The sequence below is a fragment of the Populus alba genome, chromosome 3 (assembly GCF_005239225.2).
Source record: "Populus alba chromosome 3, ASM523922v2, whole genome shotgun sequence".
Classification (NCBI taxonomy): Eukaryota; Viridiplantae; Streptophyta; class Magnoliopsida; order Malpighiales; family Salicaceae; genus Populus; species Populus alba.
In genome coordinates, this window is record NC_133286.1 from 13,760,778 (window position 1) to 13,777,491 (window position 16,714).

General features: G+C 32.7%; 3 protein-coding genes across 4 annotated transcripts; 1 reads left to right on the forward strand and 2 right to left on the reverse strand.

The window, feature by feature from the left end:
* Positions 1–1,106: 1,106 nt before the first annotated feature.
* LOC118028720 (probable polyamine transporter At1g31830) lies at positions 1,107–3,412 on the reverse strand. Its single transcript, XM_035032419.2, has 2 exons — positions 3,281–3,412; positions 1,107–3,017 (listed from the first exon to the last, which is right to left on the reverse strand). Exon 2 carries the CDS (start codon positions 2,970–2,972, stop codon positions 1,551–1,553), a length of 1,422 nt encoding a protein of 473 aa, XP_034888310.1. The 5' UTR covers positions 2,973–3,017; positions 3,281–3,412; the 3' UTR covers positions 1,107–1,550.
* Positions 3,413–6,198: 2,786 nt separating this feature from the next.
* Positions 6,199–8,740, reverse strand: LOC118028719 (probable polyamine transporter At1g31830). 2 transcript variants are annotated; one of them, XM_035032415.2, is made up of 2 exons: positions 8,542–8,740; positions 6,199–8,157 (listed from the first exon to the last, which is right to left on the reverse strand). In XM_035032415.2, the coding sequence occupies exons 1-2, from the start codon at positions 8,542–8,544 to the stop codon at positions 6,691–6,693; spliced, it is 1,470 nt and encodes a 489-aa protein (XP_034888306.1). In that variant the 5' UTR covers positions 8,545–8,740; the 3' UTR covers positions 6,199–6,690. The 2 variants fall into 2 exon arrangements, with proteins under 2 accessions (XP_034888306.1, XP_034888308.1); XM_035032417.2 differs by having other exon boundaries at positions 6,199–8,162; positions 8,542–8,715.
* Positions 8,741–14,269: 5,529 nt separating this feature from the next.
* Positions 14,270–15,837, forward strand: LOC118028718 (acyl-CoA-binding protein). The gene is made up of 4 exons (XM_035032414.2): positions 14,270–14,428; positions 15,184–15,301; positions 15,438–15,500; positions 15,578–15,837. The coding sequence occupies exons 1-4, from the start codon at positions 14,417–14,419 to the stop codon at positions 15,655–15,657; spliced, it is 273 nt and encodes a 90-aa protein (XP_034888305.1). The 5' UTR covers positions 14,270–14,416; the 3' UTR covers positions 15,658–15,837.
* Positions 15,838–16,714: the final 877 nt, after the last annotated feature.

Here is a 16,714-nt window from a genome sequence, read left to right on the forward strand (position 1 = left end):
AAGTGGGGCTGGAGAGTTTGTTCCCTTCCTATCTCTATTGGGTCCTTCCTGTGCGGTATTCCTGTCACCCCTGCGGTGCCTTACCTGCTCACTGGGCTTGCAGGATGTTCAGTGGGCCGTGGGATTAGTCGTGGTGCGCGCAAGCTAGCCCGGACACCCACGTTAATAAAAAATATATATATAGTGAATAAAATTAAAAATAAAGCCAAATTAGGTTTTTCCTGACATCCAGGCAATTCAAATCAACCCTCGCCAGTTTAATTGGAAACATTTGTAGGAGCATGTTTGTCTACGCGACAACAGTTATATTTTAAAAAAACCATAATTTTATGTTGTTTAGTTAAAGTGATAAATAGTGTTTTTTAGTTCAAGGGACCCACCAAAAATCACACAGAAATGCAGGTCAAGGAAAAGCGAGATGCACCTACTTTGTTAGCACTGTTCACTTAACAAAGCAAACAGTATATAGAGTGAACTAATTCACTCTGTACATTTATTAACACGTAATAATCTAGTGATTTTATTCACTTTGTACATTTATTAACACGTAATAATCTAGTGATTTTATTCACTTGCATTATTAACGTCAATAATAAAAAAATTTTAATTTTTTTTAAAATATATTTTATTAAAAAAAATCTAGTGTTTAACATTATTTAATAATATTACATAAATTAAAAGAAGATCACATGATGGCGTAGTCTTTACAGAATTTGATTGTAATCCAAATTTTATTCTTAATAATATTTTACTTGATTTTGTTATACGCTAAAAAAAACCATGGAAACTATAGTCATTCTCGGATAAATTTCATACGTGATGAAATTATAGATAGTTCAATGAAACAATAATTTTTTTTATATAAAGTATTATTTATTTCATAATATAATAACAATAATTAAATCTACAATATTTAAATTAAAAACCATTAATATTAATATATATCACCAAACACATTAGATTATTTTTTGTTCAACTTTAATTTTAACCACAGTTTTAATCAAACATATATAAATATCAAATCAACCTTAATCAAAAATATTTTTTATAAAATAACTTTTTTTAAACCACAACCACAATTACCTTACATAACTTACATGGAAACAGGGCAATTAACTTGCATAACTTACATAGAAACAGGGGGGACTCTACGCCACTTGAGAATTTACATGTAGAACCTGAACAAGAATGCTTGTCCAACGCTGTTTGCCAAACCATTCAAACATTATCGAAAGTCCTAAATCAAACAGATGTTGTAAAACAAATTCAAACTCTATTGCTACTTTTCTAAGACAGTTGTACAACATACTGAGAAACATGATTTGCACCATTTCCTTCCCCAACTTCGCTTCTTCTTGCTTTTTTCAACCATCATTTTCATCTTCCATGCTTTAAAACAAGGATGATAAACAGGTATCGGGGCATGTATTCCTAAGCATTTCAAAAAGCCGAAGCATATATAGACACAAGCTACCACTTGCTTGTTTCACGACTATCTTTCTGAGCTGCAGCTTGACGGTTTTGAGCTGGCATGTGTCAAATATTATTGACTAGTCTTCTAAGAAGTCAACTCTCTCCTGATTACCTTCATGAAGGTCTGGGAGTTCACCACTGACAGAAAACTTCATCCACCTCTTTTTCTCGGCGTATTTGAGACAGGGCTGCATCACAAGGCCAATTGCCACCGCAAACAGACTCACAATCATCACTTTGACTGTTGAAAGAGCTAGCACAACACAAATCAGTATGGTTGGAGGAATGCACATAAGAATGGCTCCAACTGTTCCCACAGGAATCTTGTAAGGCCGTGAAGCAACAGGACATTTTATCCTTAACAGTACAAATGCTATAAATTCCAATATCATTCCAAAGCAATATAAAAAATTTTCTGCAGCTATGATCTCCTGAAAGCTTAGCCATGATAACAAAATAACACCAGATGCAGAGAATAAAATCCCAATCAAAGGTGTGCCATGCCGAGACCGCTTGGCAAAGAACTCTGGAAGCATTCCTCGCTCTGCCATCCCCAGAAGCTGGAAAGAGTCACTGCTCATTTCAGCCACGAACATTCCCATATTTGACATTGCTGCAGCCCCTTGGATCCACCATCTCAACCAAACACCCCCGAGAATTTTAGCAATATCTGAGAAATACCCATCAGTCCACAAATCACGGTTGAGTGGGATAGCACCAGTGCCAACCAAAAGGGGGAAGAAATAGCTAAGAACAACCAAGATCAAAGCATAAAAGAGAGCTTTAGGTAGATTTTTCTTCGGGCTATCCACCTCTCCAGCAAGAGTACTTACTGAGTCCCAATAGTTTAAATTCCAAAACAGAGTGTTCAAATACAAATTCCAATCCACATCATGCAAATTCATCACAAACCATCTTGAAGGCTCCAACTTCGGAATCGCCACTAGCCCCATAACGACAAAAGGAAGGATCGAAAAGATCCCCAGAAGAACTGCAACCCATCCCACAATAGCTAAACCCCTGTAATTCATGTAAGTGAGGAGAAATGTCAGAGCCAGAGCAGCTGCAACTCTTGGTAAACCACCAGCCAAAGCTGGGATTCCCGACTTCAAATAGTCAAGAAAAAGAACCGGGTACAGAGCATTATCAATCACCCCGCTCAGCCACTTCATCCATCCTTGCTGGAAACCCCAGTAAGGACCCAAAGCAGTTGAAACCCAGACAACATAACCTCCATTTTCTGGAAACATGGTACCCATCTCGGCTGTAATCAATGCCTCGGGAACACTCCATATTAATGGGAATACCAAGAACCCAAGAAGTGAAAGGAGCGGACCAGCTGCCTGAACACTATCCTCCGCTCCAAAAGGTCCACCGGAAACCTCAAAGAAGATGAGAAAAATGAGGTGCAAAACTGAAACTTTCTTAATGTTGTCCAATTTAGGTGAAGAACGTCCTTCATTAACATCCACATATGCAACACCATTGTATTCTCCCATTGCAATAGAAGGTTGTTGCTTATTTGCTGCTGTGTTCCTCAGTTTCTGCACTTAACATAAGGTTCTGACTTCATTAAAAAAAAGTTGGGATCTCTATGATTTATCAAGTAGGTAATCAAAGCAAATAAAAATCAAGACGAAACTGACTCATCAACGCAGCTAAATAATGGCAAAACATAAGCACAAAGTTTCAAAATTGAGCAACGAAATGAGCATCATTCAAGAAAACAGGAAATGGGTTTTCTCACATGAAATATATCCAATCAAATCCATAAAACTAAACATAACAAAGAAAAAAGAATCTCGACCTTCTCAAGTGGATAACAATAAACAAAAAGACTGATGAGAAACAAAAGAAAGAAAGTTGTAAAGAGAGCGGTAGAGGGAGAGAGAAAACAAAAAAATTATTCACATTAAAATCAATTTCTTTATACCTAAATGATATTCTCTCACAAAAAAAAAAATTATTATCCAAACATGGCCAACCACCAATATTTTCAATATTTTCTCTCTTTTATAAATTGAAACATGATATTTTAAAAACATAGAAACTAAAAATAAAAAAAAGTTTTGAAAACTAGATTTTTTTATTCAAAAAAATTCTAATTCATTTTTCCAACCACCTCATAGGAAATTGGGCTAATGAGGAAACGTCTTCTATATTTTTGAATTGATTTTGATTTCTTGTGAGATAATTTTTATATTAGGGCTATAAAGAATTTTTTAATGTGTTTTTATATGAAAATAAAGTTAAAATTAGATTTTTGAATCTAAAAAACATTATTCTAATTTTCAACCACTTCGAAATTAGGCTACAGACAACATATCTTATGTGTTTTTGAATCGATTTTTTTTTATAGTTAAAAATTAGTATATTAAAATTATAAAAAATGTTTTTTTATATTTATAAATAAAAATAGATTGAAAATTGATTTTTTTTTCATAAAACCCTAGTATGTTTTTCAAGCCATCTCTTCGGTGATAGAAGATGGGATTAGAGATGACATGTCATATTTACTACAAAGTCAATATGTCACCTACTTCTTTAAAAAAGAAAAAATAGTGTACAAAATTAAAAATAAAGCCAAATTAAGTTTTTCCCTGTCATCCAGGCAATTCAGATCAACCCTCACCAGTTTAATTGGAAACACGTGTAGGAGTGTGTTTGTTTACACGGCAGTAATTATATTTTAAAAAAACTATAGAGCGTGTTTGTTTGCAGGAAAGTGAATTCTTGGAATTCACTTTCCTTGTTTTTCCATGTTTGGTAACCATTTGGAAAAGCAGTTAACAGAATCTAAATTCCAGTCAAACTTATGAAAGGAAAATGTTTTCCTTCTGTTAAAGAAAGGAAAACACTTTCCTTTTTTTTTCTCCGTTCATTTGCCCAAATACTACAGTCTCTCTTTCTCTTTTATTTCATCAAAACCAAATACTCCGTTCATTTCCTTTTTTTTTGCCTCCGAAGTCGCAACTAACACTGACCTGGAAGAAGACGATGATGAAGGTGCAGTGGCTGGCCAAAGTTTGCTCTCTCCTCTGTGTAATCTCCCTCCCCCTCTGTTCATTGCTTTTTTTCTTTAATCTTCTCAGTTTCCTTGAGAAGAAACAGAGGAATGAAAGTCAGTTTATTTTCTCCTCCCCCCTCGTTTCACTGGTTTTTTTGTGTCTGGGTTTAGCCTCTCCCTCTCTTTCGGTTCTGCTCTCCTCTCCTTCATTGCTTTTTTTCTTCACCTCCTCTGTTTCCTTGAGAAGAAACAGAGGAACGAAAAGCCCGTTTATTTTCTCCTCCCCCACCCTTTCGTTTCTGTGATCCTCTTCTGTGGTCTTTCGTTCTCTGGCTTTTATAGCCAGAGAACAATGTTGTTTCATCCATTGATTGCAGGTGTAATGGTGGCGGCGGGCGGCTGAACGGTTGAGGAAGATGAACAGTGTCTAGAAACGGCACCATTTTTGGTGTTTAATGGTTATTTTCAGTTTGGCCCTTGAAGTTTAAACAGTTTTGTAATTAAGCTCCTGGTTTAAACTGTAATTGGCCCCCTACATTTACGTGAAAATTTCAATGTAGTCCTTGGATTTTAATTGTGCAATTTTGACCCCAAACTTTAATAGTTCTTCAATTAAGTCTCTGCTTTAATTAATTTAATTAAATCCAAGTCCAATTAAGTCTAAAAAATTATCGATTCTCCAATTAAACCCTTAATTGGATTAATTAAATTAATTCCAAGCTTAATTAAGTCTCAAAACTTATCGATTCTCCAATTAAACCCTTAATTGAATTAATTGAATTAATTCAAAGCTCAATTAAGTCTCAAAACTTATCAATTCTCCTATTAAACCCTTAATTGTATGAATATAGGATATAATAAAAAAAAAAATTCATCATTATACATTTTAGATTTCTTTTTTTTTATTATTGTAAGTGATTAAATATTTTATATATATTAGATAAATTTTTTAAAAAAATTAATTCATTAATAAATTATTTTCCAGTTCATTTTCCATAATACAATCAAACTCTGGAAAATGTTTTCCAGTTTATTTTCCATAACACTACCAAACATTAAAAAATACTTTCCCGGAATTCACTTTCCTGCAAACAAACGGAGCCTATAATTTTATGATGTTTGATTAAAGTGATAAACAATGTTTTTTAGTTCATGGAACGCACCTAAAATCACATAGACACGTAGGTCGGGGAAAAGCAAGATATACCTGCTTTGTCGGCACTTTGCATATTTGTTAAAATGCATTGATTTTATTCATTTATACTGTTCATGTAAACAATAAAAAAATATAATTTTTTTAAAATGTGTTTTATTAAAAAAAATCCAATATTTAATATTATTTAATAATATTATATAAATTAGAAAAAGATTACATGATGGCGTAACCTTTACAGAATTTGATTGTAATTCAAATTTTATTCTTAATGATATTTTGCTTAATTTTATTGTACACTAAAAAAACTATGAAAACTATAGTCATTCTCGGATAAATTTCGTACGTGATGAAATTATAAATAATTTAATGAAATAATAAATTTTTTTTATATATATATAATATTATTTATTTCATGATATAATAACAGACTTAACAGTAATTAAATCTACAATATTTAAATTAAAAACAATTAATACTAATACATATATACATTAAATTACTTTTTATTCAACCTCAATTTCAACCACAGTTTAACCACATATATATAAATATCAAATCAACCTTAATCAAAAATAATTTTTATAAAACAGGTTTTTTTAAACCATGACCATAAAAACTATCACAATTAACTTACATAGAAACAGGGGGAACTCTACGCCACTAGAGAATTTACATGTAGAACCTGAACAAGAATGCTTGTCCAATGCTGTTTGCCAAACCATTCAAACATTATCAAAAGTCCTAAATCAAACAGATGCTGTAAAACAAATTCAAACTCTATTGCTAATTTTCTAAGACAGTTTTACAACATACTGAGAAACATGATTTGCACCAGTTCCTTCCCCAACTTCGCTTCTTCTTGCTTTTTTCAACTATCATTTTCATCTTCCATGCTTTAAAACAAGGATGATAAACAGGTATCGGGGCATGTATTCCTAAGCATTTCAAAAAGCCGAAGCATATATAGACACTAGCTACCACTTGCTTGTTTCATGACTATCTTTCTGAGCTGCAGCATGACGGTTTTGGGCAGGCATGTGTCAAATATTATTGACTAGTCTTCTAAGAAGTCAACTCTCTCCTGATTACCTTCATGAAGGTCTGGGAGTTCACCACTGACAGAAAACTTCATCCACCTCTTTTTCTCGGCATATTTGAGACAGGGCTGCATCACAAGGCCAATTGCCACCGCAAACAGACTCACAATCATCACTTTGACTGTTGAAAGAGCTAGCACAACACAAATCAGTATGGTTGGAGGAATGCACATAAGAATGGCTCCAACTGTTCCCACAGGAATCTTGTAAGGCCGTGAAGCAACAGGACATTTTATCCTTAACAGTACAAATGCTATAAATTCCAATATCATTCCAAAGCAATATAAAAAATTTTCTGCAGCTATGATCTCCTGAAAGCTTAGCCATGATAACAAAATAACACCAGATGCAGAGAATAAAATCCCAATCAAAGGTGTGCCATGCCGAGACCGCTTGGCAAAGAACTCTGGAAGCATTCCTCGCTCTGCCATCCCCAGAAGCTGGAAAGAGTCACTGCTCATTTCAGCCACGAACATTCCCATATTTGACATTGCTGCAGCCCCTTGGATCCACCATCTCAACCAAACACCCCCGAGAATTTTGGCAATATCTGAGAAATACCCATCAGTCCACAAATCACGGTTGAGTGGGATAGCACCAGTGCCAACCAAAAGGGGGAAGAAATAGCTAAGAACAACCAAGATCAAAGCATAAAAGAGAGCTTTAGGTAGATTTTTCTTCGGGTTATCCACCTCTCCAGCAAGAGTACTTACTGAGTCCCAATAGTTTAAATTCCAAAACAGAGTGTTCAAATACAAATTCCAATCCACATCATGCAAATTCATCACAAACCATCTTGAAGGCTCCAACTTCGGAATCGCCACTAGCCCCATAACGACAAAAGGAAGGATCGAAAAGATCCCCAGAAGAACTGCAACCCATCCCACGATAGCTAAACCCATGTAATTCATGTAAGTGAGGAGAAATGTCAAAGCCAGAGCAGCTGCAACTCTTGGTAAACCACCAGCCAAAGCTGGGATTCCCGACTTCAAATAGTCAAGAAAAAGAACCGGGTACAGAGCATTATCAATCACCCCGCTCAGCCACTTCATCCATCCTTGCTGGAAACCCCAGTAAGGACCCAAAGCAGTTGAAACCCAGACAACATAACCTCCATTTTCTGGAAACATGGTACCCATCTCGGCTGTAATCAATGCCTCGGGAACACTCCATATTAATGGGAATACCAAGAACCCAAGAAGTGAAAGGAGCGGACCAGCTGCCTGAACACTATCCTCCACTCCAAAAGGTCCACCGGAAACCTCATAGAAGATGAGAAAAATGAGGTGCAAAACTGAAACTTTCTTAATGTTGTCCAATTTAGGTGAAGAAGATCCTTCATTAACATCCACATATGCAACACCATTGTATTCTCCCATTGCAATAGAAGGTTGTTGCTTATTTGCTGCTGTGTTCCTCAGTTTCTGCACTTAACATAAGGTTCTAACTTCATTAAAAAAAAGTTGGGATCTCTATGATTTATCAAGTAGGTAATCAAAGCAAGACAAAATCAAGACGAAACTGACTCATCAACGCAGCTAAATAATGGCAAAACATAAGCACAAAGTTTCAAAATTGAGCAACGAAATGAGCATCATTCAAGAAAACAGAAAATGGGTTTTCTAACATGAAATATATCTAATCAAATCCATAAAACTAAACATAACAAAGAAAAAAGAATCTCGGCCTTTTCAAGTGGATAATAATAAACGAAAAGACTGATGAGAAACAAAAGAAGGAAAGTTGTAAATAGAGCGGTAGAGGGAGAGAGAAGAGAGAGAATGGAAAGCGGGGATATAAAAACATACCATGAAGAAAGAAGAAAAGACATCGCGGATGAAATTGGGAAGAAAAGCTCTGAAAAACTCAAAAATCAGATTTGACAAAACTGGGTAATGAAGACATTCATAATTACTTTTCAACGGCGTTTTCTTTTGGAGATTGGGTGCGTCGCTTTCCGTGCGCAACTGTATGTTCCGACTTTGTGGTGAAACAAAAGGTTGAAATATATTTCTCTTTTCATTTCATTCTCGCAGAATTGTTTTTTTTAAAAAAAAAAAAAATAGAGCAGTGAGTCGGTAATTGTATTTTAGGAACTAGGAAGCGTTATTTTTTTTAAGAAATAACGTCTCAAAATCAATTTCATAAATATATATATATATATATATGAAAATCCATAATTAACATATGATTTATTTATAACATATGTATCTTTTTATAGAATGAAAAGTTAAAGTATAATATTGACATGATAATATTAAATAGAAAAAATATTTTTATATGTATATGAATACTAATGGAAAATATCTCTAATATATATATTAAAAAATATATGCCTAATATATCTATTTAATATTGATAAAAATATGATGAGTTTTTAGATGATTTTTATACACTATTCCTTAAATAATATTAATGAAAATAAAAATATAATGATTCTTAGAAAATTTTTTATATATCTAAAGATATATGAAGAGTGAGATTCAAAATGTAGTTTTTTTTTATGGAACTAAATTTTTTTTTCTAGACTTAGCCTAAAAAAGATTGGGTTTTTCTTTTAACTTAGCCCAAAAAAGATGGCTTTTAAAGATTTTTTTAAGCTCATTAAATATAGATTTATCATTGATTAAAAAAAATGTTTTAAAAGCATGAATTTAATAATTTTTTAATATAAATATTATTTTTTAAAAAATAGATTTTCAATTATATTATTAAACCTGCAAAAGAATTATCATTCCATCAATTAATTTGACGCACACGATTTATCTTCAAAAAAATATATTTTTTTAATGGAATAGCTAAAGCTTTGGGAGTGCTTTTTAAAAGCGCTTCTGAAAAAATTTGAAATTTTTTTTATTTGTTTTTGCTTTGAATTAATATGTTTTTGATGTTTTTTAAATCATTTTGATATGCTGATCTCAAAAATAATTTTTAAAAAATAAAAAAATATTATTAGCATACTTTTTCTAAGTGAAAAATACTTTAAAAAACAACAGCAACTATACTTCTAAACACGCAAAATATTCTTGTTGCACACCCGCGTTATATATCTTTCTTCGGATTTTATTATTTTAATTTAAAAAAAAAAATCTCAATTCGACGGTTGAATCTGAAACGATTCCACCAGACAACAATTAAAAAAAAAGTGGGAAACTGCACGTGATTGTCACAGAGTAGCGAGGACTGAGACACAGAGAGAACAATTTTTTAGCAACTTCAGTAAATGAAAGATTAAAAATACATTAAAGTAAAATAAAATAAAGGGTATAAAAAGCTTGGCAACATATACATTATAGCTTAACTTAACTAGTTAGATTTTAAATTTATGTTTTAAAAATTATTAATTTAAGTGTATAAATTTTAGAATTATTGGAAAATTTTTTAATCATTAATTTTAAAAATTTCTGAAAATTAATGGAAATATTTATAAATTAATCTAAATATATATGATTAAAAGAGAGAGAGAAAAAGATAGTGTAATGGAATCCGGTGCCAAATTTGTTCGGAAAAAGAATTGGGTGCCAAGTGATGAGATTCTCTCAAGGAAGGAATTATTAAAAGACAACCACGCACTCCCCAATGGACACCTTTTATGGATTCCATGTGCAAAAGTGTGCTTTACATGTGATTAAGCAAAAGTTGTAAAATATGAACCCCCACACTAATATACTGTTTGGTATACTAGATAAAAACTTTTATTACATGTTCTAGTAGAGAATATTTTATCCAATTAAAAGGGTAGGAAAGTTTGATTTTTTCTTTGTACAAGAGTTGTTATTTATAAAATAATTATATCATCTTTCTTATAAAATCAAGATTTAAAAAAAAAAATTCTTGCAAAAACAATCGACAAGTTTTATCTAAGTTGCCAGACAACTCAGTTTTTTTTCAGTTCAATCTATATATATATTTTTTAACTTAAACCTCTATTATTGATCTATTGACAAGTGGTGACCCGACTTACAGGTTGATTATGGATAAGGCCTAATTCATGGATTGAGATGAGCAACCTAGGCTTATCTGGGTTAACACAAGGATAAATGTGATTGTTATTGTAGTTTTAAAACCCAACATGAAAACTGACTGGGGATTAGACAGGGGTCACTGGTCGGGTTGACATGGACTCGAGTCAATATGAAAATAAAAATAATTATTATTATAATTTTAAAACTCAACTCAGCGGTCAACCTATGATAAGACTCAGGTCACAAGATGAAAGGGTAAACTTAAGTTGAGCTGGGTCAATGTAAGAATAAAAATAGTTATTTTCATAGTTTTAAAACACAACTCAAAAGTCAAAATAAGGCAAGGCTTTTTTACTGGTTAAAGAGGGTTAACTTGGTTTGATCTAAGTCAACATAATGATAAAAGTAATTGTTATTATAATTTTGAAAACTTAATTAGAGGATTGACCTGGAATGTGTCGCATGTTAGAAGAATCAATCCTGGACTCTGATCAAAATTAGAATGAAAATAGTTATTATTGTTATAGTTTTAAAATGGTATATCATTAGTTTGGGGCTGATTTTTGTATATTAAGACAAGTATTTTTCTATAAAATTTAAATAAAGTGCCAAGGAGAAATGAAACGAAATTGATAAGGTGGTTTCATGGTATTTTCATGGTCATTATTGCAAAGGTTATTTTTAATTCGGATAAAAGGAGTTAATTTGAAGATGTTATCAACGCCTACCTACGGTTTGAACAGGGATCACATATACATCTCTGTCCTGATCAAAGATGGTAGACATGTCCATGTTAAAATTAGATCATTTATGAGAATTTTATTGTTTATATCCATCATGAGGTTTAAACACCCCCGATCAAGCAGCCCCCCCTCCCCCCCCGCCCCCTTAAATCTTAATTAATCAGCATGTCATCCTCTCTGCTTCATGGCCATGCGGTGAAAATATGACTGCAGCATTCCGGGAAGGACACGGTGGACTCGTCGCAGTGATAACATTGCCGCTGTGATCACTTTCAGCCTTCCCTTCTCGGACTCTGCAATCTCCTAAGTCTGCGTGCATATATGCTCTGTTTCAATCATCCTCCCTCTCCCTCTCCCTCTCCCCTTCTCCTTCTCCCTCTCTCTCACTGTCACTGTCACTGTACAAAGAAACAAAACTGGAATATAACTGTAGAGGAAGAGATAGAGAAACTCTGCATGTTCAGTTGAAGGATACGACAAGAGAGATGTATGCAGATAAAAGGATTAATAGAATTTCTCTCTCACATCACTCCGAATAATCTGAGTTGTTTTCTACATCTTCGTTGTTAAAGATCTGATTAGATCACGAAAAAGTTTCAAACTAGATGTGACTTCTTTATGGCTGTGTTTTTGGCTGATAACTGGTTTTGAATATAGATTTTTTTTGTTGCCCGATTTGTTACTAAAAATCAAGTTTTTTATGGGCATAGAAGACATTTCGATACTTAAATAAATAAATACAAAAAGATAAAACAATATAAAGAAGAAAAAAATAAAACGAAGCTACAGGGAGTGATGGGAAATCCAGGTCTATGCATGGAGTCTGGGTACAGAGTCCAAGACCTGCGTGCTCTTACATGTGATTTAGGTATTTATAAACTTAATTCTTGAAATTATTTTATGGAAAACAATATTTTTTAAGAAAATTAAATCATCAAGTGTTTAGCCATGTTTGTTATTGGTGGCTATATTTTCTTAGAGAATCAAAAGTGATTGCGTTATATATGTCATTGATAAAGATGTTGTTTAGGTCAAATATCATGAAATAACAATTGATTAGAGAAGTAATGCATGAAATGCATTGAAGAAGTATTGTGTATAAAAGAAATTGTGTGAATAAAAAGTCTCTGTGGTGATTAAAGATATGTATGGAGACAAAATTAGATGAATGAGGCAGGTCAGGATCAAGTTTAGATCTAAAATATTAGGTTTCTATACATTCAGGCATGGCTCGAATGTTAGTTGTGTTGGGCTAGATGAACAGCAAATGGGCTACTCTCTATCTTTAGGCGTTCCGTGTGACCCCTCTAGCTTTAATTAATAGCATTTCAAGACATTCACTATTTATATATTTATTTTGTTAAGATTTTTTTTGATAACACTGAAAATGTTATTATTAGAGCTTTAGATTTCATTTGATTCATAAAAAATAGTTTCTTGAAAATCACTTTTAAATTTTTCTTGCGTTTGTTTGTCATTAAAAAAATTGATCAACAAAAAATACTTTATGGTTAAAGGAAAAACTAGCTTGGTTTCTAGAAAAAGTATTTTCCTTTTATTTTGAACGGAAAACCTTTTCTAGGAATTGTGAAAAATTTAGAAATGTTATTACTTGCTGATTATATTAAATTTGATCCTTAAACTTTTGATTGTTATATATTTTGTTTTGAATCTTTTTTTTTCAATTTTATCCCTTGAAATTTGATTTGATTTAATTTTTATATCAACTTTGATTCTTATTTTTATGATTCTTATTTTCTTTTCTCTTATTATTTTTTTAATTGAAATTTTTTATCTATCAAATTTGGTCTTTATTTTTTTTATTGTTATTTTTTTATTAAAAATAATTTATAAAATTATATATTTTTATTTCATCATCTTTCAACTTTTTTATTTATTAGATTTGATATCTATTTTTTTTATTGTTATTTATTTTATTTGAGATAATTTATAAAATTATTTTTTTAAAATTTTATTCTCATTCAAATTTTTAATTGATAAGATTTATTCATCATTATTTTAATAAATTTAAAAAAATATTAATAATTTATTTTTCAGCTTATTTTTCATAATATAATTAAACACTTAAAACTATTTTCCAACTTATTTCTCATTATAATACTAAACATTAAAAAATAATTTATTTTTCAGAAATTTATCTTCCAACAAAATCACTTTCTAAAAAAAAAAAACATTTCAGCAAACAAACTAGCTAGCATGTCTTCAATACTCATTCTTTATTTCCTTTCTTTTCCTTTTTATCTCTTTTACTTTGCATTTTGTGCCAATTCATTTCTTCTCTTTTCTTTTCTACCTTTTCATAAAACTTGTGAGTTGATTATGATTCTGTGGATGGAAATTTGTAATTCTAGAGAAACAAAATGCACGGTTGTGAAAAATATTTTCTGGCCGTTGAGAACAGTTACAAACAACTAGATTTTTTTTCTTTTTTATTTTTATTGTACCATTAAGATTTTATTTTCAAATAAAAAAAGCGAATCATCCGATCCACCTCAAGTCATGAACGAATTAGAAATTATTGTAGCAACAAGAAATTCAATGATCTTCTATATAAGAAAGAAGATAAGGGAACTTTAAATTTCGTATCAAACAATCTTTTTCTAAAAAAATAAAATTTTAAAATTTTAAATTATTATAATTTTTTTAAAATAAAAAAATATTTTTAATATATTTTCGGTGACAGCTGCAAAATAAAAAAGCAACCTATTAGGCTATTACAACCTATCTTCACCAAATCTTTGGTTGTAACGCCCCTGGCCTACTACATTTACGTTAACCAACCCAAACAAGCCACGTGTAGAAACTACGCACAAACGTTAAATGAATGAGCTCCTCAATCAACGAAGTGGTGAACTCTGAAACCACTCCTACACTATATAACATGCCTCCTCCTCCTCCTCGTTCAATCTAAAAAGAAAATCAAGAAGCAGACGGATTCCATTTCAAGTAACGCAATGGGTTTGCAGGTACAGCAATCCTATGTAATTCATTCTTCATGTAAATTAACCTCTTGTTTTGAATGGTTATTGAAAATCAACCTCTATTGATTAGATCTGACATGGGATTTGATTGTTTGATTGCTTTTATCAGTTTGGATTATGCATTAGAATTAGTTCATGTCTGGTCCTCTTGGATTTGTATATGAAGGGGCAGTGTTAATTTTCATGGTTATTAGTGTATCCCAGTGTAAGTGCATGAAAAACTCTGGGCTGCTCTGTTTTAATTCGAATCTAGATTCTTTGGTTTTCAGATCTGTTTCTTCTTCTTGATTGGTTATTATTTAGTATTGTTGAAGATCTATGTTTGGACATATCAAATTTGCAATGTTGTGGTTTTGCATGCTGCTGTAATGACTTCTGTGGTCATGATACTCTGGTTCAAAGCTAGATCAGGGCATCTATTTGTCAACCTTTTTCCTTTCTAGTCAAATCTGAGATCAGGGCTATCTATGGGAAGTTGATGGCTAGTAATATTTTGCAGTCTATCTTACTTATACTTAGAGTCACTGTCTAGTCATGGATTGACATCTATTTAGGCAATCGATTCTCTCTTTATATGATGCATTTCCTTCTCAAGTTTTCCAAGACACGAGATTTATGCAATTTATTTGGAAATAGACGTGAAATACAAAACACTTTGCCTCAGCTATTCGGCTAAGTTATTTGGCACGCTTGACGTTTAAGTTGTTTATTGACGTCACAAATTGGGTTGGCCTCTGCAGGAGGAATTTGAGGAGCACGCTGAGAAAGCCAAGACACTGCCAGAAAATACAACAAATGAGAACAAACTTATTCTCTATGGGCTCTACAAGCAAGCCACTGTTGGACCAGTGGACACCAGTGAGTTCTTTGCTCCGATGATCAGATGGTTTTCCCCTGATTAATTTCTTGATCAAAAGTATAGCTTTATTGAAGTCAACATTTTTCTCTTCCGACTGTCTTTTTATTGACTCGTACTGTTTATGGCAATCTGCAGGCCGCCCTGGAATTTTCAACATGAGGGACAGGGCAAAGTGGGATGCATGGAAGGCTGTTGAAGGTATTGGTTTGAAATTCATGGTTGTAGGATATTGGTTTATTTTCTTTGACACAACTGTTTCCTTTTTTTCTTCTCAGGGAAATCCAAGGAGGAAGCAATGAGTGACTATATCACCAAGGTTAAGCAGTTGCTGGAAGAAGCTGCTGCTTCTGCCTAGTGTAGTGACCCTTTATTTATGTTCATATTTCCTTGTGTTTGAAATAGTTGAAACACAAGTTAATAATCTGTTGTATTGAAACTTTTCTCTGAATTCTGCCCCTTAAGTTAGTTTTGTTAGCGTGTGCTTCCATTAAAACTGGTTTGGAACTATGTTTTGAATGATTTTTAGTTAATTTCTTATCGTTGTCTGATCCTTTCTGAATTCCCACGAGAAACCATGACAGACTGATTGCACTGATATGGCGATTCACAATTTTTAATGGAACCGGTTTTTAATTCCAGTAATTACTCCAGAAGGGAGAGAAAAATAAGAGAATAAAAAAAGTGATCTTCGAACTTGGGTGGAGATATTTCTTCACTCCTACCTTCAGGAAACAAGTACATTGCAGTTTGCAGGTTGGAGCTACTGTAACCTGAGCAAGACTGTTGATTTTCAAGTGACGAATGTAATTTGGTCTCAACATAAATAACATCGCACGAAACCGATTTTCCATGTATTTTTTATAATTGCTTGCCGCCCTGAGTGATGTGATTTCGATTTCCTCATGCACATGGACATGAATCAAAAGGTGTGATTACTTCCCACCCAAACCTATCTTCTCCAGAATTAAATAGCATTAAATCTCCTCCATCTGTAGGAAACTGTCTCCATCACTTCAAGCTATGGACAGAAAACACAGAAAACCTATTTGTAAAGGCTTGACTTAATACCACAATACCAAGACCGGCATTTTGTTTTGACAAGGTGATGGCTTCATTTTGATAGAGATGCTGCCACAAACACAGTGGAAATATGATCGTTCCACAATAATTCAAGCAAATTCTATTGAAGGGCTTGTGTATTTCAGTTAGATCAGTTCTTGAGACTACCAGTCAGAAAATTCTATTGAACAGAAGGATACTAGAAATATAATATTCACGTTGACAAGAGGCATCATCTCTGGCCAGAACTCCTTTAAGATCTCCAATAATTCTGGCCAACCATATTTCCAAGTTTCTCTGGATTTCTTTTAAGTTGTTTCTCATGGAGTCGAAGGAACGTCTCGTGGTGAGCT